The sequence below is a fragment of the Nyctereutes procyonoides genome, unplaced genomic scaffold (assembly GCF_905146905.1).
Source record: "Nyctereutes procyonoides isolate TBG_1078 unplaced genomic scaffold, NYPRO_anot_genome, whole genome shotgun sequence".
NCBI classification, from domain to species: Eukaryota; Metazoa; Chordata; class Mammalia; order Carnivora; family Canidae; genus Nyctereutes; species Nyctereutes procyonoides.
In genome coordinates, this window is record NW_026575135.1 from 44,998,961 (window position 1) to 45,025,000 (window position 26,040).

The 26,040-nt window shown below is 35.8% G+C and overlaps 1 protein-coding gene across 16 annotated transcripts in view; it reads left to right on the forward strand.

Moving 5' to 3' along the window:
- Positions 1-26,040, forward strand: part of PTPRD (protein tyrosine phosphatase receptor type D) — a 504,675-nt gene that overhangs the window by 286,863 nt on the left and 191,772 nt on the right. For all 16 annotated transcript variants that reach the window (XM_055302389.1, XM_055302395.1, XM_055302392.1 and 13 more), the window contains exon 5: positions 24,275-24,463. In XM_055302389.1, the coding sequence (XP_055158364.1) occupies positions 24,275-24,463 (189 nt within the window). The remainder of the gene's footprint in view (positions 1-24,274; positions 24,464-26,040) is intronic.

Sequence of the window (26,040 nt, forward strand, 5' to 3'; positions counted from 1 at the left end):
GAGCACCTGATCTATATTAATACTCATTTATGTAACAGAGAATGCACTTGGCAAACAAGAGTCTTGACTGCAGTATGGGGGTTGAGGCTTTCCCTTTAACCTCACCTTGCCTCATAGCCCCTCTCTTAGAGTACTGTTTGGTCTTATAATTGTCCCTGCAGCACTGCAGGAAGGAATCCTAAAGGGACATACAGATGGTGATGGAATTATCTCCTATATTGCTCATGATGATGCCTTGATGTGGCCAGAAAGATGTTCTTGTCCACATGTTGTCTGCATGAGGGTGCAGTTCTGTTGGATTGGCCATAAGGGATACTAAGTAGTGCTGGGATGCTCACAATGAGCCCTAAAAGCTGCTCTTTTAAAGGAACAATGTGGCGCGCATGTGTGTATAATCTTCAAGCAAATGGATTTTTCAGTTGATAAGTCATGTACTCATAGGTATGAAGAGAGTTCAGTTTTAAGATGATAGACTGATTCTGAGTCAGCTTACTCTCACCTCACCAAGACAGTAGAAATGATAGAAAAGATAGAAAAATACCAATGATGGTGTGTTATGTTTCACATAAAGACCCTTAAATGTCTTCATATATATCTTTGAGACCTCTGCAGTACTTGTTCCAGCAGGCCAAAATAAGCATGATTGCTGGGCAATGAATAAATTTCTATCCCAGGATTAACTTTATTTCTCAGAATCACTATAAAATTTTATCTCAATATCTAGTCATCTAAATCCAGTTCAATCTATGCACCATTCAGTAGCCTGGCACTTAATGTCTGTATTTTAACTTGTTAAAGACTAGGTGTCACCACTCCTCTTAGGGTGGTTTCTGTGTCAGTCAGACAAAACTATCTGATGCTCATTTTCTAGATTGTTCACATGCCTCTCTGAATACATTGCACATAATATACTATGTATTTTGACCAAAGATTATTCATAACTATATTTAGAAGGTGACCAAGAAGTTTATTTTCCCCTACTTTCTATTTTCTATATCTGAAAATTCTGTATATTAAGATATATTTATATGATATAAAAACACAAGAAAGGAATTTACCCCCATTTCCACCATTAGTTTTCTTTCTGCTTTTCAAAGCATAATTCAAAGTCCTTCCTGTTAATAAAATTTTACTTTTGTAATACTCCCCATCTTGTCTAATTTGTTATCCCCTTTCTTCTTTTTTTTTTAAGATTCTATTTATTTATTCGTGACAGACACAGAGAGAGAGAGAGGCAGAGACACAGGCAGAGGGGGAAGGAGAGAAGCAGGCTCCATGCAGGGAGCCCGATGCGGGACTCGATCCCGGGTCTCCAGGATCATACCCCAGGCTGAAGGTGGCACCAAACCGCTGGGCCACTGGGACTGCCCTGTTATCCCCTTTTTTTCTGAATTCCCTAGGAGCCCTGCCTCTTCCTTTCTTAAATTGTAGTGTGCATGCCCCATTTCCTTAAGCGAGGATAGAATTTTCAGGCTAATAGCAAAGCCATATCTTACTAAAAGAACCATGCAGTTTCTCTGAGCCTATTAATACATCTATAAGAATAAGAGTTCTTATGGGATTTTGTGGCTTTTAAAAGAGATCATACATTTTATAGTGCCCAGATATGTACCTGTCATATAGTACACCTCAGTCCTTTTTCTCCCATTTTTGGTTGCAAGAACATTAGCATGGAAGCCATTCTAATGATCCTCTAAATTCTGTGTTTCCGTTGGGCAGCTATTGTAGTCCAGGACAGCTTAACTGATTTACACAGATTCTCATGCATTTGTAGTTGTGTGGAGGGGTAGCTTAGGGATAGATCATATGGAATATGCTCATTCACATGTTGGGTTTGGCAGGCAATTGATTTTTGCAACAGAGCTCTTGGGCCACATGTCTTTGGAAGACTTTTCCACATGGTTCGTAGGGTTCAAAAGAGTAGCCCCAGTACTCAGCAATACACCAAATAATTGCTTCTGTATGTCAATTTACTAATGTCCCACTGTCTACAGCAAATTATATGGCCAACTCAGAATTGAGAGTTTATGGCCATTTTAAGCCTATCATAAAAGACAGAGGCTGGGGTACATATTCTTGTGGTCATATTTGACTTTCTCTTGTTCAATATTGTTCATTGTCCTTCTTGGAAAAGGACAGTACTATCTATTCATTCACTGCCCTTACGCATGCTGCCCAGACCTTTTTGGGTTTCCTCTTACTTGGCCCTCCCTTTACCATCATGAATGTTCTCACAAGGCTTCAAGGACTTCTCAAGATTCCCTCGCCATCCTCTGAAAGGTACAATGATGTGGGTTGATGGAAATACCTCCATCTGATTTCTTCAGTGAGGCTTCTTTTGTCAACTCTCTGGGAGAAAAGTAGATACCAAAGCTGAGGAACACACACCTCTCAAAACACATCTCACATATTTTCTCAAAAACTATCTCACCCAGGGTGCCTGTGTGACTCAGTCAGTTAAGTATCTGACTCTTAATTTTGGCGCAGATCATGATCTCAGGGTGCTGAGATCAAACTGTGCATCAAGCTTCATCCTGGGCATGGAGCCTGCTTAAGATTCTTTCTCTTCTACTCTTGATACCCCTCCCCCACTATCTCCCTCTTTATATTAATTATATGTAATAAAATAATTATATATATATATATATATATAAAATAAAATAAATTTTAAAAGAACTATCTCACCTGGGTCAACTCAGACACAGCAAGAAGAAAAACCAGCTACCATTGCCTTTGGCAAGCATCCCAGACTATACCATGATTTGCCAAGATGGAAAGAGCTCTGTGCTTTTTAAATATCTATTGACTTTCTTTTTTCTCCCATTATTCTAGAGTTTAGGGATTAGATTTAGGGTATCACAGGGCCTGTGGTTATTGGGAATAGGTAGGTCAGTGCTGTTACTCTCAGAAGTTCTGCAGGGAGGTACCTGTTGCCATCATCTGGCAGTCCAGATCCATGATTGCTTCCCTTAAAATTAATAGCATTGATAGGGTATAACCACCAGTTGGTTTCAACTTAGGTCTTACCTACAACTGATATATAGTCAGGAAAGTTCTACCCAAATGCCAATGTGCATTATTTTATCTGCACTTTTTGCACATATGCTCTTCTTTTTATTTGGAGTAGACTGACTGAATCCCACTTCTGGTTTGATCTATTCCAGAGTTTGAGTCTGCTGATTGTGTACCAATGAAGGCTGTGCTTGTTGATTCCAAGCAAAGGGATTCCTTTGAGTGGCATCCAGAGTCAACTTTTTATGGACCATCTTCATCGATTTTTTAAATATTCTATTTATTCATGAGAGACAGAGAGAGAGAGGCAGAGACATAGGCAGAGGGAGAAGCAGGCTCCACACAGGGAACCCGATGCAGGACTCGATCCCGGGACTCCAGGATCACGCCCTGCGCCGAAGGCTGGCACCAAACTGCTGAGCCACCCAGGCATCCCTTCATCTATGTTTTGAAAATTGAATTATTGTATCTATGAATTTTGCAGAAATGATAATAATTTCAGGGAAACCCATTTAATGATTTTATTTCATAATGAAATAACTGTATCATCTCCCACACAGTTTGGGATCTGAAGCCATTTTTATAATGATTGCTTCTTTAGGCTGCTAGACAGTTTTGTCAGTCTTGCATCTTTATAAATCTTTTAGGAAGATTACTGTCCTCTCTTCCTTCCCCAAAGGAAAGGAATAGGAGATAAAAAATGATCTGCAATATACTTTCTTGCCTTCAGAATGAGAGTTTTTATTGTTGAAAACAAATTGATGCAATATGGAGCATATAGTGATCTAATCAAATGGGTTTAGATGATAACAACTCCCATGTTGAATGCTCCTTGATGTAGAACAATCATATAAAGCAGAAATTTTCTTACATGGCTTTTAGAATTCTAACAAATTATAATCACAAAATATGTTCCAGGCATCATAAGGCCCAAAAGTTACAGAAGTTAGGATCACTTAAGAAAGAGATTACCAGTTATTGGAAAAGGTACCTTTTGAATAATTCAGAAAGAAAGAAAAAATACTCAAAGGGACTATCTGTTAAGCAAAAAAACACCCCAAGTTACAGTCTTATTGATTATACTTTTATTGGAACTTCGCCATCTAGGTGTCAAGAACATGCCAGGGATGAGGTTTATTCAACCTTACTTTCAAGGCAGGTCTGATATGTGCTGTTTGTAGTGGATAGGATAAGCTCACTGTCAAAGGCAGGCCTGTGGAAGAAATATTCTTTTTCATACCCTGCTCTGGGGATCCAGTTTTCTCAGTATTCTCGTTTAACTGACCTGATCCATGTCTGAATTAACAGAGCAGTTGAACATTGAATCTGAATGTCTTAGGTGTTTTTGTCAGCAACTCTGGGAGTCAGCTCAGTAGATCATGGTGGCCAGTGTATCCTTCAAGAAATCATAGCAATGGGCTTTTATATTATCAATTGTATATAATACTTCATTTCTGATTTTTCTTTTTGATAAGGATTTAGTTGTAGTTGAGTTGATTGGAAAATAAGAATTCTTCTTAAACGGGGTTCGTTACTACAACTTATGTTGGAGAATAGGCATGCGGGTAAGCACAGGTATATTTGTGTGTGTAGACTAGATGCATTGTCAAGTAGGTCATTTAACCAATGGAAATATTAGGTGGACTTAAAATATTCAAGAGCCACTAGTTATAATAAAGAATGAAGAATATATTTTTGATTTGCTTTTTACCTGATGTAGTGCTATACTAGTAGTGGTAAATATTAAGTATCCCTGATATGACAAATCTACTTTAAACATCATATACACATTAAATTATTTAATACTCAATACTCCAGATATGGGAGGTACCATATGCATGTAAATTACATGTAGTAATATTAGAGACTTGACTATGTATACATTGAAATGGAGACCTTTTACTTTAAATACTGAAGTAATCTACAGGTCCATAGAAATGAAGAACACATTCTTATATATAGAAAGCTATCATTTTTTTTAATAACATAGATTGGACTTCGAATTTTCAAATTCCTAGACTTATAATAAAAAGTGGAGAGGCTTTCTGTTTGTTTCCCTAAACTCTGAATGATTCCCTGATACAGTTTTTGCTTTGAGCTTGGGTCTGTTCCAGTTGACCATGATGTTTGTATTTGACTTGAGTGGCCCTTTTTTTTTTTTTTTTTAATTTTTTTTTTTATTTATTTATGATAGTCACAGAGAGAGAGAGAGAGGCAGAGACACAGGCAGAGGGAGAAGCAGGCTCCATGCACCGGAAGCCCGATGTGGGATTCGATCCCGGGTCTCCAGGATCGCGCCCTGGGCCAAAGGCAGGCGCCAAACCGCTGCGCCACCCAGGGATCCCTTGAGTGGCCCTTTTTAATCTCCTTTCAGATGTTTCACATGAGATTATTTCATGAATAGAGATCTGAATATATATGAACTAAATGGAAGTGTTTGAAACATTAGCCTCTTCTTTAAATGATTACATGGCTTAAAGCAAGAGTTAATAATAGCATCTTCTTTCTTTTGGAATGATTAAAAAAAACTCGGTTGACTTGATAACCTAAGTTAACATTAGAGTGTTTTTTTTTTTTTCTTTTTTCCTGGTTAATTTACAATTTGAGTTGTTTTATACTGCCTGTTTACGTAATTTTCTTAGGGGCTATTTTTCACTTATTTTTTTTTTTCTCTCAAAGTTTGTGTTGTTTTCTCATATGCCCCTCCCTACAAGGTTAATATTCACATATACTTTCCCTATGTCTAGAATGATTTATAAGTCTATAACTCTTAAAAATGTAATTACCCATAACATTTTTTGTAATGAAAGATAAGCAAAGATACTACTCTATGAAAAAAATACTTAAAGAATTTGGCAACAGAGTAGACAGAGCATGAAAAAGTATTCCACATGATATAATGAGTAAAATACATATACAGCAAATTAGAGTTTCTAAAGGAAATTATTTCATCATACAGAATCCTTAAGTATGGTTACTTCCCATACTCCTCTCATGGTGAATTCTTCCCTGGGTTGTCTCATCTGTTCACCTGTTTCCAACTTTTACTTGTATATAATTGACACTCAAAACTGTATTTCAAATCTTGAGCTTTCCTTATGTCTTCCTGTACCTTTTTTGTTTGATAACATCCATCTCTGCCCAACCACCACAGTTTACCAAAGAGATAAGAATCTAGAATATTTTTACCACATTTTCCCCTCAAATAAAATGAACACTTCCTAAACCTGTGGAACATTCTTCCAATGTGTAGCTAACTCATCCATTCCATTCTCTTTCCAGGAATTGTATCCAACAAGACTATCCTTTTGCATTAAAATGAAGATGGCAACTTTCTAACTATTCTTGCTCTTTGTCCCCCACCACTAAACTCCTCTGACAAAGATTGTGCTTTAGAATGTGAACTATTTCCTCTTACCTTCTCTGTTAGAAAATATTCATCTAAAAAAAAAAAAAGAAAAAGAAAAAGAAAATATTCATCTCCCTGGTGCCTGCCAAATGAACCCTACTCCCTTCCCGGTTCCCACTGCTGGGACCAGCTGAGCATCTCTGCATCCTGCTTCCACATACTTTGCCATACTGCCTTCCTGACTCCATCTCCAAACAGATGTACCCAAGCAATAGCTACACTCACCCTCAGTATATTATCTATTTAATCATTACCCTGTAACTCAAAGGCCCTAAGAAGATTCATGTTTGTCAAAATTCTATTCATGCTTGTCAAGCCTGGCTTCTCTGATCTCCAGCAAAATTCATCACTCACCCATTTGTGCTCTCTTAGCTATTTATTCTTTCATGTATTTCCTTCTGGACACATACGTATTTCCACCATTATATTGTAAGACTTTTGAGGAACTGGCCTTGGAGCTCTCAAGAGTTAAACAGTGTTTCATGTGGAGTATCTGGGAGGTGTTCGACACATTTGCTAAATTGAGTAAATAGCACTGTGACTGAATGTTTGCTAAATGCAAGTATAACTCCCTGCAGATAATATGATAATGTGCCTTATGTAAACACATATGAATGTATTATATGTCTTCAGGAAGATATATTCATTCAGCTTTGTCATGGAATGAATATTTTAATTAGAGTGATTTACCTCAAAGAGAAATAGAACACAAAAGTCACTCTGTCCTTTTACATTCCTCTCCATCTCCTTTTTCTTAATCCTTTTCTTTAAATTAGTGTTCTCTAAATCAAAGATTTTATGCCATACTTTCTCAGAAGCTCACTTTAATGAGTTTGGTTTTGGTTTATTATAACTGCAGATAACTTTAACATTTCTCATAGACTGTTGTGGGAAATGTAGACTGCTTTGGTCTCTTGGTATGTTGGAGATCATCTCTTTTGTTTATTATATATTTTTGAAAAATTGGATAGATAATATTTATTCATTTCCATCTATTATAACATTGCTTCAAAGGGATATAAGATTAATTTACAGGGAAATGTTCTTTATGATGATTTAAAATGTTGTGATGGTGGAACAGTGAATTTGGAACACAGACCATGCCATGAGCTTCTATGCCTATTCACAGGTTTAGCTCTAAATGTCCTAACAGCTCTGGAAGTGAGAAAGGGCAACCCTGTGCACAATTTCTATAATATATAAATAAATTGGTTCTTCAGATAAAAATCATAACTATTCCTGAGACTGAAACCAGGGGGAAATATTTCTCCCGTAGTTATTCAGAAATAAAGATACTGCCATGTTGTGAAGAATAACCTCTGCATTATATGCATGTTTAACTCTTTCCAGCTTCATAGGACTGCTGCTTATGAAAATCCTTCAGTATAACCTGGGGAATTATACCTAAAGGCGATCCAATAAAACTTATTTACTAGCAAACAACAGAAAATAGTCCTGGTAACCCAGTCTCTGATCCTCTACATAAACAAAGGATTAGTTTTCTGTTATGTGAAGGAATGCATGAGATTGCATTATCTCAGCTAATTACCCATACCTATTACTTCTCTAGCCAAATTGCAATAGGTTTTATCCATCAGTTTGAGGTTGAGATCCCCAATAAGGAAAGATTAAAGCAAAACCGGGTTGCTGGTTTATATTAATAAACTAGTTTTATATTTTGACAACACTCTGTGTTAAGACGAAGTCTATATATCTCTGTAAGCAAACTAATGTGCTTGGATAGCAGCACCCTCAACATTGAGGTAGACCAAGGGAGCACCCATAATATCAGCTTGAGTTTGCATGAAATATGTCAAATCTCTTCTCAAACAAGATTACTAGGAAATTAAGGAACTACCAATCTAGTCATGAAGTATGGATATAATAATTAGAACCAGAAAGAATATTAAGAGATTGAAAGTAAGGATTCATCTCATTCATTACATTTAAAATAAAAGGCCTCTGGAAGGGAAACCCCAGTGGCTCAGTGGTTGAGCATCTGCCTTCGGCTCAGGTTGTGATCCTGGGGTCCTTGGATGGAGTCCTACATCAGGGTCCCCGCAGGGAGCCTGCTTCTCTCTCTGCCTATGTCTCTGCCTCTCTCTGTGTCTCTCATGAATTAAAAAAAAAGTCTCTGGAAAACACCATATGAACACTTAACTGTGATCAATCAGTTGCAATGTACGAGCTTTGGTAACTGAATGAGGTAATGTCTACATGGACTCTATCACTGAAAACAGTTACGCACTTCAGAGTATCCACCAAAAAGTGTGACTTTGATTTTAGTCAATCTGCATAGCCATTTTCTTAAAATTAGTGATAAAATCTATTATAGTTGACTCCATTCTAGGGTCTAGTCCAGTATTAATATATTTTATCAGAATGGCCTAGTTCCTCTCAAAATTATCTCATGTTCTATAATTTATAAGTAATTTTAGTGAGAAATTTTCCATTTAGTATCTACGTTTTGAAGACTAACCCAGAGGAAATAGTTCTTCTCATTAACACAGTAGGGATCCTGGAGTACCCAGACCCCTGACACACTCTGCTGTGGGCTGAATAGAATAACTAAAAGTTAAACGATCAGAAATGTGTCACTTAATGTCTGAACAAAGAGTAGGCTCCTTGACAGGGGTGGAATATAAGTATTAAGATAAATATTATCCTCCCTGCCAGGAAATGGATTAAAAATATGAAGAAAGAAATTATGTCTAGGAATGAAGGAGGAAAGGGTGAGCCAATTTAGCCTTATATCTTCCACTGCAATTTTTTTCTTACAACTGAAGAGATAAACATTTCAAAACTATGGTTATATAGCTAAAAACTTCTTTTTAAAAAGATTTTATTCATGAGAGAGAGAGAGACAGAGAGACAGAGAGAGGCAGAGACAGAGGCAGAAGAGGAGCAGACTCCTTGCAGGGAGCACAATGTAGGACTTGATCCCAGGACCCTGGGATCACACCCTGGGTCAGAGGCAGATGTGCAACTGCTGAGCCACCCAGGCATCCCTATAGTTAGAATGTTCTTAAATCTCTATCATTTTAAAACACATCAGAAAACTAACCTCCCAAGAAGGTTTTGTTTGTTTGTTTGTTTTTGTTTTTTGCTAGAACCCTACTTAATTATGTTTCAGGAAAGTAGCTTGGACTTTGGGAGGAAGGCATACACTAAGAGTCACCCGAAAATTACCAGCGGAGGGCTAAGGAGGGGTGAGGGGCGAGGCAAGGTTGAAGTTGGTGGTGAGGCTGGAGAGATTGGCTTGTGTGACTTAGCTGCTGTTATCAAAGAAACAGATCTGTCATGATTCAAACAACTGAGTACATGTGATGTGTCCAATAGCTTTTCAATCTATGGGCTTTCATGTCAAAATCATCAGCACTATAGAGGGGAGCTGGGGATGCAGGGAAGATATGATAACTGTTAGAAAAAACTAAATTGAAAATGTCTTTTTCCCACTGGGTAAACATTCTTGATTATATGTTATATTCTTCTGAGTTAATTCCTGAGAAACTATAAAATGTGCCCATTTGATTATAATTTGCCCATGAAACTTGTCATACATATTATACAAAGCTGTATGGTATATTATTTTATTTTTATAACAACAAACAGTTAAACAACATTAGTTGTTTTAGGGATCAGTGGTTAAAATACAAGTTCTTATTTCCTTTAGTGAATGCAGATTATTTACTCAGCAGCCTCATAACCATCATCACTGAGCAATTGAAGCAGCATTAATCTTGCTGTAAACATAAAAACCATCCACTTGTGCTGTGGAAAGAACAGTAGTATATGTGGGCTTTCTGTGTCAGTGAATTCAAGGCTGAGATAACTTCTTCACTTGTCAAGTTGCTGTCACTTTGTTAAGAATTAGAGATTGTATGTTTTCTAAATTTATAACAATATGTCAGCCTATTGCAACTAAATGAAAATGAACAACTCTGGGTTGTTTTCAGGATGTTAAGGAAAAGGTTTATTGTATCACTACTGAATATCTTGTCTTTGGAAACTTGTATCTATTTAATTGGCATGTAGCATATTAAAATGTAACAGCCACGATTTATCTTTATGGAGATTCTTAATGGCATGTCTTCATAGGAGTACAACTCAGATTATTTTATTTTTTATTCAGGAGGCCATTGGCTATGATACCCTGATGGTTAGTGACTTTCTTCCCTGGCTAGAGAGTAAAATACCCTGACATACTCAGCTATCTTCAGATTGAAGGAATTAAGTGTGAGTGGGGAAAATCGATGCAAACCCATGAGTATCTCCCTACCATTTGGTGCCCAGGGAGTCCCTGGCACATCCACAGGAGGAATGCTGAGCTCAGTTTTGTACAGGCAGAGCCAGTACCTTCTTGCCTTCACCCTGACACAAGCATATAAGGAAGCAAATGGTATATTCACCAGCCTTCTCTGCTAGTTCCTGAAAGTAAATGTAGGTCAGTCTTCATTTGGCAGATGACTGGTGCTTGGTGCTTGGTGCTGTGCTCCACCCTAGAAGAACTATCTTGGTGAGGGGAAACCAGAGTCCAGCCCCTGGGGGTGCATATCATCTATTATATAGGTGCTCAAATGTGTGACCTTATTCCCTAAGGGAAGACAGTACTGGGAATCTATCACATATTTTTAGGAAACCATTCCTGAAAATTCTTCCTGGTTCTCCATCCTCAACATATCACCAACCCATGTAAAATTGACCTTCAAATTGTTCTCAACTCTCACAATATATACACATACCAAGTTACCACAATATACACTATATCCTTCCACTTCCTATCTCCTCCACCACTTACTTGACATAGGTTTACCCTTATCTCACCAAATTAGCCTTTCTACATCTTTTCTTTTTCTTTTTTTTCCCTGTGCAATGCATTTTTTTTCACATTGTAGTTAAAAGGACATTTTTTAAATGGAAATTTGATAAACAACATAGCCTCCTAACACTTAAGTCTGTAGGCACTTAAGTGCTCATACACTTACCACTATCAATAAAACTTCTTTACCTTCTATTTATTTTGTTTTTTTCTTTTTTTATAATAAATTTATTTTTATTGGTGTTCAATTTGCCAACATACAGAATAACACCCATTGCTCATCCTGTCAAGTGCCCCCCTCAGTGCCCGTCACCCATTCACCCCCACCCCCCACCCTCCTCCCCTTCCACCACCCCTAGTTCATTTCCCAGAGTTAGGAGTCTATGTTCTGTCTCCCTTTCTGATATTTCCCACACATTTCTTCTCCCTTCCCTTACCTTCTATTTATTTTGAGGAGAAAGACCACAATCCTCTATGTAATCCCCTCAGGCTTTGCCTCAAACCCTTTTTGTCATTTGCTGAGCTTAACCTACTATTAAGGAAAATCTAGCCTTTAGAATTTTATATATGGAAACCTGATACCTCTCCTAGCAGCACAGGATATGGGATTTTATTCATGTGATTTTTGGTAATGATTTTGGTCATTTTTGCTAGGTTTTCTTCTATCTGGTTATTTTCTAAATATCTGACTTCCTGTTTGGTGCCACATTAATATTTTTGATGCATCAAAATGTAATGAATACACTTCTACCCTATGTTTGCATTTATTTTTAAAAATATTTTATTTATTTAGGGGCGCCTGATTGGCTCAGTTGGTTAAGCAACAGACTCTTGCTTTTGGCTCAGGTCATGATCTCAGGGTTATGGGATCAAGTTGCATATCAGGCTCCACACTAGGAGGGAGTCTGCTTCTTTCTCTGCCTCTACCCCTTTGCACTAGTACTGTCTCTCTCTTAAATAAATACAGTATTTTGAAAAAAAAATCTTTTTTGTTTGCACTTACATATGGATAGTATTGTTTGGGGGCACCTGGTTGGCTCAGTTGGTTAAGCAATGACTGAATTTTGGCTCAGGTCATGATCTTAGGGTTGTGGAATCTAGCCCACCTTAGGGCTCTGCACTCAGTAGGGAGACTGATTAAGATTCTCTCCCTCTCCCTTTACCCTTTTAGCCTGCATTCATGTGTACATGTACTCTCTCTCCAAAATAAATAAATCTTTAAATAAATAAATCTTTAAAAATAAACATGATATTGTTTTATTAAGTTTATATAGAGAGGGTGGAAAATTAAAAAAATAAAAAAAATCATAGTTATAAATTTCTTTGGGTAGTATCTATACATTGACAGCTTGTGATTCTAAAGACTTAAGAAAAAGTCTCATACACTGGCACATATAAACTAGCTCAATTTAGTAATTCTTTGATGTTAAATTGAAGCTCACTTTTGGCATATGAAACAGTATATTATTTGCATTTAGGGGAAATTATCCTCTGTAGATACACAACACATTCTTGAAACATAAGTTTAAAGGTTTTTTTCATGTGCTCATTTAGTTTTCATTCTGTACAGTGAAACATTGTATATATAATATCTGTTTTAAGATTTGATCTTTTTATTTTCCAAGATACCCTCTGAAGAAAACTGCCATCACTTGTTTTCAGAATCTGTCTTCTCCCTCGGATAGAACAAATTCCTACCACTGTTAGCCTTTAAAACTATGAGAGATGCTACTGAATAGAGTTAAATGGTGACTTGTTCTCTTTAAAAACAGACATATCTGAATCACTTAATTTTTGTGCTTGCAGCAGTTACCCCACTTCCCTACCTGGTTAAGGAGCACAGAATGGCAAGGATTTTGCTTTACTGTGCTGTAGGTCTAGGAGGAGAACTGTGAAGAGCTGGCGGGAAGGTAGATTTCTCCTGAAAGATTTCAAAAGCCTGGCTTGAGAAACAACACTTGGATTCCTGAGAATCCTGGGTGCTGAGTCAAGTTGCCCATCTTGTAGTTGGGAAGAAGCAAAGTTCATCTTCTATCATAAACTTTCTCAGATGCTTTCAGAGAAAATTAATAGAGTCTCTCAGCTTCACATTTTCACTTATCTAAAATTTTTTTTTAAATTTTTAATTAAAAAATTTTTTTTGTAAAAAATATTACAAAAAAATCTTGTAATTCTGAAATTATTTTTTAGAGTATTGATTTCTCTGCATTTTCTTTTCATGAGCTTTCCTTGCTCTCGAGTTACTACTCCATTTTGTTCATTGTTCAGCATTGATAATGAAATATTTGTAAGTCTTAATTTTAAAGGAATTTACATATTTCCAGACCTAACAATTTTCTGGTATTATCATCATTGGTGTAAAATTGGTAACAACTGAAATGTCAATTAACTAGTCTTCATGTTCAAGAGGGCCTCAAATGAAGTATGTATTTAGGAATATTCTTCAGAATTGGAACAAAATGCTTGAGTACATCCAGCTATTCAGAAGCCTTGGGGATAACTCTTGTACAACTGAGATATTAATAAGATAATCTAAAGATTTGTAAAATTTCATTTATTTATGATAATATAATGATAGTAACTTACTTTTATATAATTTTAGAATTTTGAAACCATCCAAGTCTTATACAAGAAAAAAAAAACTAGAAACTATAATACAAAGGAATTTTCCTGTATTATCTGAGATTAAATTGATGACATAACACCTATCACCCTCAAATACCCCTATTTCTCTAAGCAAGGGCATTCTCCTACTTGACTACTATGATCATTAAAATAAGGAGGTAAATATTGATGCAGCATAACCATTGTAACCATGTAATCTCCTCAGATTACATTTCCGTCGTTTTCCCATTTGGATTTTGCCACGTGTCCTATTAAGTTGCTCTGATTGTCTTCAGAGGCTCCAGTTCAGAATTGTACTGTGCCCTTAACTGTCAATATGAAAGAGTTTCTCAGGTTTTTCTTTGACATTCTTGATCTTGATCGCTTTGAAGATAACAAGTTTGATATCTCATAAAATGTTTTCATTTTGGGTTTTGCTGATGCTACATTGATCATATTTAGATTATGAATCTTTGGCAATAATACTGTCTTAGTCTATTCTGGCTACTATAACCAAATGCCATAAACTGGGTGGTGTATAAGCAGAGATTTATTTCTCACAGTTCTAGAAGTTAGGAAGTCCAAGATCACATTGCCAGCACACTTGGTGTTTGGTTGGGGCCTGATTTCTGGATCCTAGACAGCCCTTTTTTGAATGTGTGTCCTCACATGGAAGTGGCAAGAGCTGTCACTGGAGTCTCTCATGAGGGCACTAGTCCCATTCATAAGGGCTCTGCCCTAATAAATTAATTGATTCCCAAAGGTCCCACCTCTAAATACCATCACATTGAATGTTAAGATTAAACATGAATTTTGCTGAGATACAAATATTCAATCTACAGCAAATATCATGGAAGTGATATGTTTTTCTCAATATATGATTCTGATATGCTCATTATTAGTGTCAACTTTGTTATCTTAAGGTTGTTTTTGTGAGTCTTCTCAATTGTAAAGTTATTCATAAATATCAGTGTGGAGTTCTGTCTTTTTATTTTATTTAATATATTATAATTTGTTTATATATACATATATGAATTCTGATGTTCAGATTGTCCTACATTTGGCTAATGAGAGCCCCATCAAGCCAGCATCTTTGCTTTTTTAACATGTCCCTGTCACTTTAATAACTTTACTGTGTAACAGATATTTCAGGTATATCTTGTACTTTCTTCTTGTACTGAAGGGAATCAGCCCTTTCTCCAAGGACCTGTGCTTCCTTTTACTAGAGAGTCAAATTTAGTGAGTCACATTCAAGTTCTGGTTGCTAGATGTGACTGTTATTATCAGGTATTGATTGCTTCTAGCCTCTTTGGGCTTGCACAGAAAGGGCAGGTGTGTTTGGAAAGTTTATATAATGTACATTTATAATTATAGTCGTTTCTATAGCAGTGTGTATGTTTTTAAAACCATGAATTCACACCAATGCCTTCAATCTCTATCCACACACAGCGTATCCTAGTCTTCTTTTTTTATATAACAATTGATGGTTTAAAAATCTTACTTTCACTTACATTCACCACGATACAGTGGAGCAGTCAGGATGAATGTTTTTCTTGGCCTTGTTTGATTTGAACTCATTAGAGTTTTTGACTTTTACAAACCTGGCAAATAATGGAGGCAGGAGCCAAACCCAGTTCTATTTCTACCTTTACTATTTCTGTCTTTGTGTCTCTTTTTCCAAAAACACAGGAATTAAATTCTTGTACTTCAGCTTCATCGTTGATTTTTGCATTTCTTTTCTTAAAACAAAACAAAACAAAACAAAAACAACTGGTCGTATGATTTAAATATAAATTAATGTAAAAAGTTTTATCATTCAAAATATGGCAAAAACTTTGGATAATGTACAGGGTATCATGACACCAACTTGTTAATAAAAGTAATAGAGAGCAGTGAGACTTGTGAAAGTGGGTGAGCATTAGATTTTGTTATCTTAGTGAGATTTGCATTACAGAGAAGGGAATAAAAGCATCACCCTTATTACTAATATTTGCTTAAGTATCCAAGAACTAATAGTGTTGTTAGATAGGAGATGATACTTCCATATCCTCATGAATTCATCTAATTTTGGATCACAAAGAGTGAGATCATTTGCTAAACCCAAACATAAATAATTAATAACTGACTTAAAGCATATGAAATGGCAGCTACCACATTTATACAAGTGATAATTTATCTAACTGGGTTTGTGTACTGCTATGTAGACATTGCTTTGTGAATTGTAGGGTAATTGCATACATTACTTCTAAATAAGTTTGCTTTATTCTGTGCCGAGAGTGCCTTACAACCTCCTCAACATGTAAAGAATATTTCAGAAAATGGAGCTGCTCTGAAATGATCTGTGGGTAGTTGGTTAGTATGCTGAATATTTAGTAGCTGCTAATGAAGCTCCTATCAGCTTATCACTGTCCAATTTTCTATTCTTGCATGGCATAATTCTATGAGAAATCATTGGAGACACTAGTGCCCAGTAACTGCCCTTAAGAGATATCTAAATCCACTCTGAAATAAAAGCTTTTCTGATTGATTTATAGCCATATTAAGACAAGCATGCCATCTGTATGTAATAACTTGCAAAGAGGAACTTGGACGAAATATTCATCATAGCTTGTTCATAATTACTTTTGGGGGACCAGATCTTATATTTATTAAATATTCCATTTGGGATATCATTTATTAACTGGCAGTTTTCTCCTGTTTTGGATAATTTCTTTCTGATTTAGAGTAGCCTTTGACTTATAATTAGAAACCACTTTATTGATACACATATTTTTTCAATTTCATTCATATGAATATCATTTTGATAATGACCCAGGAGCCCAACTTTGCTGGGAAATATTGGTTTAGCTCTTATTTCTTTTCTTTTAATTTTTCTATTTTTAGTCCCTTATTCAATACACTTGCAGGAAGATTGACTTTGAATAATACAGTCATGATGTCAAAACAGTACAAATTATACCCCGCTGCCATCTGGAATAGTGAAAATAAAAGCTTTATTTACACTGTTTTCTTTAAGAAAAGAATAATAAATGTTTTTCCCCCTTTTCAGGGATTGTATTCTGGAATAAAATAGTTCTTGTTTGTAGCCTGATACTGTGGTTTATTCTGAAAGATAATGACTTGAAAACCCATTTGCTGATCAACAAAGTAGCAAATACTCTAACACAGTAACCTATTGGCCTTCTAGGCACTGAGACACTGATCTGTCTCCTTTCTTAGACAAAGAAGTTTGGGATGGTCATTATTGGTCCCTTATTACAGTGGAGACCTCTGTGTGGCCTAACGTCATAGGGTTGATATGCTGAATCTAGTGATGTCCAGTTCTCTGCTCTGTGTACTATCTTTTGGTGTCTGCTCAGAACCGAAGTCCTGCCACTTATAGCCCTTCCTGGATAATTAACAGAAATTACAGAAGGTTTAAAGACATAGGCACAGTGCTGAACTTGAGCTCCCTAGGGAAATTACTTGATATTTATCATCCTTTTCATACTCTTCCATTTCTCATGCACATTTTCTTGGCTAGGATACACGGTAGATTTATGTCTCCACCTGGAACCAGTGCTAAACAAATGAGAAGCCAATTGATATACATCAAAAGGTGAATTTTCTTAAAAATGTAGTACTGTTTTTAAAATTATTATTAAATTCCATGGAACTTTAGTCGTTTCTGCTTAAAAACAACCAGCTAGTAATAATAACAAATTATTTTCGTTGTGCCTTCCATTATAGCATGACTTCTGTTAAGAGTTCTGTCACTGTTCATGATGAAAATTTATTCAAAGAAAAGCTACTGGCATAGAGGAATCATGATGAAACAAAAACACGCCAAATCTAGAAATAAAAGATTGTCTTTTATTTTTGCTGTAGGTTATGATCTAGAGCAAGTAATTTAATTTTGTCTTTGTTTTGTGTCTACAGAAGATGGTAATTATGATACCACTTTTGCCTATCTCAGGGAACTTTAATAAAAGCTTGAATGATTTAAGTGTTTTCAGGCATTCACAATAAAGTTTTTCTGTCCCAAACATTTAGAACTATTTTTTAGTTCATTTTTGAGAACAAATCATATAACAACATGGATTTGTTTTATTTCTGCTGTTGATTAGTCAAAGAATGTAAAATCTTGTTGAAAGGGATAAATTAGGGCTTTTATGAGGTTTTGAAAAGGTTATTTGATGCAGATACTGCTTTCTAAATTCACTTATACGTCTAGATAATCCTCTGGGTTGTTTTTTTTTTAATGATTTGCGCAGCATATTTCCCATTTGCAGTTTATTGCTGCAGCTTTTGTTGTATCAAGACTTGGAGTCCTATGACTCTGTTCTGTTTAAATCTATTGTGGGAGTTTGGGATTGAGTAAGTGTATATATGCTAATATTTTACAAAATGCCAGACACTAGTGCCAGGCAGTGCTAGTCACATTTAATGCGTTATCTCATTCAGTCCTCCCATCTATGAGCTGGGCACTATTCTCACTCCCAAAGAATCTAATTATCTGCAGATACAAATAAATCACCACATTATAGAGATTCTCTAGATTACTTCATACCCAGAGCCTGGCCCACAATTGGCCCAATAAAGGTATTTAATAATTATCTATAGAATGAATGATGCCATCTATTGACTAGCCAGTAGATTCTTAAAACTAATAGTTCAAAAGCTCTTTTTCTTTTAATTTAATGCAATTTTCATAAATATGAAAACATTTTATTATGTGACCATCTGAACACCAACACACTTAAACTTTTCAAGAGAACTTTTACTTTTTAAGTATAAGAACATACTGGCTTTGTATGCCATAGATTAGTACTATTTCTTTAACACATAGGGATGCTTTTCAATATATTTAAAGGGGCTACCACTTTTATTAAGAAAATATTCTTTAGGGATCCCTGGGTGGCACAGTGGTTTAGCGCCTGCCTTTGGCCCGGGGCGCGATCCTGGAGACCCGGGATCGAATCCCACATCGGGCTGCCGGTGCATGGAGCCTGCTTCTCCCTCTGCCTGTGTCTCTGCCTTTCTCTCTCTCTGTGTGTGACTATCATAAATAAATAAAAATTTAAAAAAAAAGAAAATATTCTTTATATGATTCATATGACATTTGACTTTTCTTATGTTAATGAAAACTTTCCTTAATCCTTTCATCCTTCAAAAGAAAAACAAAACTTTAGAGCTTCTCTAAGATTGCACTGTGAATGCCTAAAGGTTTAGGATTTTTAACTATTGAGAAGTTTTTGGTCCTGTCAGTGAAAGATGACCTGAGTGTTTGCCTCAACACACAGCTGAATGATTCACTTGGGTTTTATCATTAGTTTGAACATCAGTAATTTCATTTTTCTAAAGATGAGATAACAGAGCATAGATACATATTCTGTTGTATTCTTTTGAGTTTCATTGTGTTTGCAAATAGTATTTTTGTTATGTGGTTGCAGTTTTGGCTTGTAGGAATGTACAAACAGTATATGGAGGGAGCCTTTCTATACAATTAGATAAAGCAGGCACTGGATTGTGTGTTCCCAGTGCAGCAACTGCATTAAATTTGTAAAAAGAACCAAGCCTGAATTGCACATCTCAACCCATGGAAATTGTTTGTTAATTAAATAAGATTTAAATAAGCTATTTTTGCGAGTCTGTGTCATATTATTTAAGACACTGTAAAAAATAGAAATTATAGGATAGTTTTATGTTTCTTAGACAGTAACCAAATTGGGGAGGCCACATGTATAGCCCCAAAACAAAGAATGATTAGCTGTTTAAATGAATGGCACTAAATAAACCCAGTAGGAATGCAGAGATGCCATATGAGTGAGTATTGAAATTTTTGCCACAATTTCCTAAACATGTGTATGTGCAAATGTTTATTATACACTGTCATGGTTAAATATTTATTGTACACTGTCATGGTTATAAAGGAAATAACATAGAGCCCTGCCCTCCATGAGCTTATGAGTTCAAGCATACTCATTGACTTATTAAGGAGTTATTGATAACGCCAGTTGAGGGCTTCTAACAAGGAGCTACTGTAAATTATTTGTTGGGTTGAATTCTCTAAGACAAAAACTACTTATCTCTTCCTCCAGATTTTGATTTGGCTTTATTGCACTACCATTCTCATCAGAACCTCTACATTGTCCACAATATCCAAATGATCAAGTGTATTTGCCAAATATTTTAATACTGCTTTTGTAAAAGCATACTGTTGATGTAATTGACATGATAAATTGGAAATGTAGCAACATGACAAACAGTCCTTCACTGAAAACTTCTTTAAGTCATTTGGAACCAGAGTCAAAGCACTTGTCTATTTAAATTCATTCAGAGTCTCCGCAAGATTTGGCAAGATGAACTGCTTGGGCCACCTTGGAAGGAGGCTATGGCCTTAGCAGGCAATTTAGTTTTGTGGTTTCCTATCAAATAAGAAAGGTTCAGTGTTTGTGGAATTGGAGTGCAAGTAAAAACATCATTAAAACTGTTTATGGATGAACAGTGAAAGTCGTTTAAGTGAGCAAATTATGCAAAAGCTTTTATTTAATCATTCACAAATATCTAAAGCATGACTCCCTACAAAAGAGTATCAAACTGTTTCTCTCTACATTCCATTCAGGTCCTGAGTAGGTCAGGGGTTATTAACACAAGTTCTGCACAAATGGGAAGTTAACTCTGGAAAATGCTGATGTTCATATTTCTGTTTCCTTAATGGAACTATAAGTTTCATATCATCATATTTCATTAAGACACAAACAGATTCAAAGAATGTGCTATATTTCCAGGTCTATTATAGCTGCCATTCCAAACAAAATATGTACGGCTTCCATGATTCGCTAAGCACAAGTATGTAGTAATCTGCCCTTTAATGGCCTCTCAAAATGACAGACCAAATGGCTTTGTGAAGGTCAAGTCTGATTTAAATTGTTGATGAATTAGGAGCTAATTCTGCATGATTGAATATTAATATGGAACAGTGATAAGTAAGGCACTTTAAAGCTTAATGAGCACATTAATGAATAGGACAAAATGTTTTTCTTTTCACCTCATGTAAAAGTTTAAAGCTGCTAACATATTGACAATTTGTTAATTTTTGATAGCTGCTTTTTTTTTTCCTGTGAAAGTTTATGTGGTTAAGATATAAAAGGTATCGATTTTTCCCCCCCAAGTTCCTGGTTGTATACATTTGATGAGCTGTCAAAATTGATGTTATCAAATGGCCAAGGCAGTTTTATATAAATCACTAATAAATGCAGAAGGTGAAAAAAAAAGCAATTAACATCTTCTAAACTACACCCACTGAGATAAGCATTCCAATTAGAAATTTCATTATTTCTACAGTTCGTTTTATGTTGAATACTGAGTTTTATTGCCAAATACCTGACAGTCATATTGGAAACAAGCCACAACTGTCAACGTGTAAGAGTTCTGGCTATTTGAATCGGTTACATTGTGATGTTTCTCATGAAAATTTAATGAAGAAAGTACATTCAAAGAGATTCTGTGCAAAGGGGGGATGGATAGAATTTAATTACCCTTATTAAAAATAAGAAAGGAGCACTCTTTACATCCACTGTCCGATTAGTATGCAAGAAAGATTATCTTTGTTGTGCGCTTGTGTATATGAAAAGGGGGCTCTGGAGTGTTCTTTATGAGCCAAGAAGGAAAGGAAAGGTCATGCAAATGTATTAGACTGCTTTTAGTAGGGCACAAGTCAATTTTGTCAGCTTTCCCCAAGGTGAGGACTTCATTTCTTATAAATGGTTATTAATTCTAGATTTCTTTAGTAAGAGCCTCTAGTAAGTGGCTCAACAATCTTAAGTCTTTGACACTTGCCACTTGGTACAGAGTATTGGCTTGGTTCTTCAGAGAGTTGACACTGTAGAAGAAAAGTAATGACTAGTAGGTCAATGTTCATGCATGCTAATGTAACTAGTATTCAAATGCCTGGGGCTAGATACAATGCTTTAGGAAATACTGAACCAGTTTAGGAATCTCAAGGTGATTTTTTATTAACCTAAGTTGGTGGCTTTAAATATGGAAAACAGCAACAAAATCAAAGAGCTTTTTAAAAACCTCACTTCTAAGCCAGTGTAGTTGGCTTTGAAGCACTTGAGGTGAATTATTTTTTCCTTTGAAGGATTTGTGTCAATAGTGGCCAAGTGAGATGTTTCATATGTGTATGAAACGATGGCTATTGATCTTTCTGCTTATGTTTTTCAAGTAACACTAGAACAATGCTGTAGATGTAAATATATCATAATGACGAAACCCTTAAAGTCATAAAGATCAGCCTGATGAAATTCAAATGGAGCAGATTATCAAAATTAACTTAATTTGCAAAATATTCTATTCCATTTGTAACTTTTAACTTTCCAACTTGGAGCCCTGAAAAATCACTTTGAAATTTCATTCTTAACTATTGTTTCTGACACTTGTCCACCATAGACTACTGCTTGGCTGATCATGTGTGAGCATTCAGATAAACAGAATGGGTTCCTCCTTCCTTAATACAGTCATATCTTTCAAGTTAAGTAAATTGTAACTCATTGAAGTGAACTGTTATATATATATATATATAATTTTATTTATTTACTTATTTATTTGTCTCCAGCTGAAACTAGCTGGTGGGACAGGAAAATATCATCTAGTGAATTGAGATGTCAAACCCAACTTGCCTTAGCAGCTTCTATTTCATAAATATCCCTAAAGGAGAGCCAGAATCCACACTTTTCCCTGTTCTCTTACAATAACCTGGAGTCGTTGAGGGAGGACTTCCCATTTTCTCTTACAATAATCTGGAGTTGTTGAGGGAAAACTTCCCTTTATTGGGAATTTTATACTTTGGTAATATTTTGACATTCATTAATTGTTCACATTCAAAATCTCTATCTGTAGTTCTGAACTATTCCTAAGGTCAACTCTCTACCAGAAGTAGTTTTCTACTATATGTACTAGAAGAAAAAAAGTTTTTCATTTTTTAATAACTAGGATATATTTATATTTGGGCTTGTCACTAGGATATATTTATATTTGGGCTTGGAAATCACTGAAGGTTCTCTTCAAAGTTGAGTAATCCAAGGGCCCCTGGGTGGCTCAGTCGGTTAGGGTCTGACTTTTGATTTTGGCTCAGGTCATGATCTCAGAGTTGTAAGATTGAGCCCCAATTCAAGCTCTAGGAGTAGAACCTCTCCCTCTCTCTGCTAGGAAAATATTAAATATATTTGAGAGGATTTTTCTTACAAAGAAGGTGATTTTGACTGTATGGCTTTTCAGAGATGGAATACTTAGTGGACATGATTTGTCTGGGGAATGGTAAGAATTACAATGTGATCAGAAGAAACTTTCCTATGGGGAATATAATCCATGAGAAGCTGAGAAAAATGGGGCCTGATTTGAAAGGATTTTGCTACCTAGATTTAGGAGATGGAGCTTATCTGTAATGATAGAGAGGAGGCAGTAGAGAACACATAGATTTGACTGACTACACAGTGGAAGTGTCAGATGGAGCCGTTTCCCTAGAAATTATAACCCAGACTTCAGCAGGATTCATAGGATAATGCCAGAAATTGCAGGCAACATCCAAGGAAAAGTGAGGTGCCACATGTGATGATTCCAATTTTTTTTCACCGGTGTGTTTGCTTTTAAGTAATTTTGGAATTGGTAGCTTATGAAAATTAAACAGAGGTCATGAAGGAAGGTTGATTAAATTAATGCAAGACCAATGAGAATTCAAAATGTTTCATAATGGTTTTCGAACAGTCAAGTTCTAATTTGGATAATCATCACCCATATAACTAAAATTCCTTCAAATTCAAAATTTCTTCAAGATAGAATACACCTTCCTAATGCTGGCTGGAAGAGCTGATAATGCAGGTTACTAATGTGGATCATCATGCTTAGGGGATTTAAGAAGACTTTAATTTTACAAGATCTAATATCTGGGATCATTTTTTGGGAGGATAGGGAAAAGTGAACTTTGGGTGAGTTGAGGATTCAAAATTTAGGAATTTCAACTCCTAGTGAGGGAAAATGGTATAGGCCTTTAGAATAGAGGAAAATACTCTTTAACTCAGAGGAATATACTTCCACTTGTTCTTAAAGGGCCACTTCAGAGCCCCCGTTGGTACTCACTGACCTCCACAGGCACACATTCTGTAATTTTTTTCCCCTCCATCATCCCAGAGAACTAGATGCATTTTTTTTTCATCGTGGTTTTTAGCACACATGTCTAAAGTTCTTTGTTAGGTTGGTGTCTTACACAGACAGTGAGATGAGGAACAATATTGTGACTATAACCTAATCTGATAGTGCAACGTTGCCAGGTCTGCATTAGCTTCTCAAGAAATGCTGAGCAAAGTAAGGGGAAAGATTAATGAGTAATGGCTCTTATCTTGGGTTTCTGACTTGTTAACAGGATATTTGTATCACCTTTTGTCTTGCAGAGGATCAAATTCCCAGGGGCTTCCCTACCATTGACATGGGCCCACAGTTGAAGGTGGTTGAGCGTACGCGCACTGCCACCATGCTTTGTGCAGCCAGTGGGAATCCGGATCCAGAAATAACTTGGTTTAAAGATTTCTTACCCGTCGATACAAGCAACAACAATGGCCGTATTAAGCAGTTACGATCAGGTAGGGTCTTGTTACTGTTTCTACTAACTTTTAGAGAATTTTTTTTTTAGCTTTCTCTCTCTTTATTTTAATTTTAATTTAATTTTATTTTAATTTTTAGGTATTGATTTTTCTCCCTCTTCTCTTTCTCTGTTATTTAATGTGTTGTCCATGTTTGTGATGTCATAGCCTGTTTCAGAGTCTGTCTTCTCTCTGTGTTTTGCAGCTTCTGTTTAATCCACATTGCTCACTGCTGTGACTGTATTTTTGATAATTTTTTAATTTACTGCTTTTCTGCAGTATTTGATGGATCCATTTTCTCCTCTTTCTTTCTTCTTTCTGTTTTCTTTTGAAACAAATTTATTTCAACATTGGACTTCATTCAGAACTTGCAAGGAGCTCCAATGGTTGTATCCATTAGAAACCAAAAGATTCATATTAAACACTAAAATGATTCAGTTTTATTAAAGTGTGTTTTCTCTGTCTTTTCTGCATTTGAACTCATCAAAGTGCCAAAGATTAGTAAGTTTGGTCACATCTGCTTTCTTCTCACTAATACATAAACCACAGAAATGTTATCTCCTGAATAACCAGATGTATTTTTCAAAAGTCCTTTACCAAGTACCAATGAAAGGAGGGGATTTTTATTAATTTTATTATTATCATATTGTGAGTGAGACTTTTCTACACATAAGCCACAGTAGTGTGCACCCACACTAAAGAGTTTTGAACCCTCCAGTGACTGGATCTACAGAAGTCTGCTTTTGGTGTAGACTCCAGCTCTTGCTTCTTCCTCCTCTCTCTCCCTGCTGCCCTTTTGTCCCCCATCCCCCATCCCCATCCCAATTTCATTCCTCTGCTCTCTTTAGATTAAAAATATAGATAATTCTAAATTTCTTAAATTTTAGAGCCGTCCCTAGGTGATTTCACTGGGACATGTAGTAATAAGCTGTTTACTTTGACGTTGGGAGTAATATTGATATAGAATTCTAAGTTGTTTAACTTAACTGCCTGTCTTCCCAGAACTCTCAGCTTTTGACCTGTCCTGTGATGTTAAAGCGTCTTGTTAACTGCCTCTTTTGCTTGTTGTCAGCGGAATTGTGTAGATTAGCATTCTGTTACTGTAAATAAAGAATTAAGTATTCACATGTAACATAGATGATTTAGTATATAAAGCTTTAACTCTGAAAAATTTGTACCAAATTATAAGGAATATAATAATATTTTTATGCTGTCTTTCTTCTCTCCGTATTTAAATCTCCAGAATCTATTGGTAAGTGCTTAGTTCTGAAGCGCACTTCACCCCCACTAATTTCCATATCCAGAATATTATTATTATTATTATTTTTATTATTAATAAAATGCATGGCATGCATTTTACTAACTGTCAGTGTAGACACCAGATCTCGATAGTGGCGCGCACACGCACACATCCACAGAACTAGTATCGTAAAAACACTGTATAGAAAATAAAATAGTACACAAGTTATATATATGTCACACAAATATAGCATAGTGAGAAGCATAAGATATCCAATCAACAGTGTTTGTTTCTAGTTAGTTATTAGTATTTCCTATAACAGTATATATATATGTGT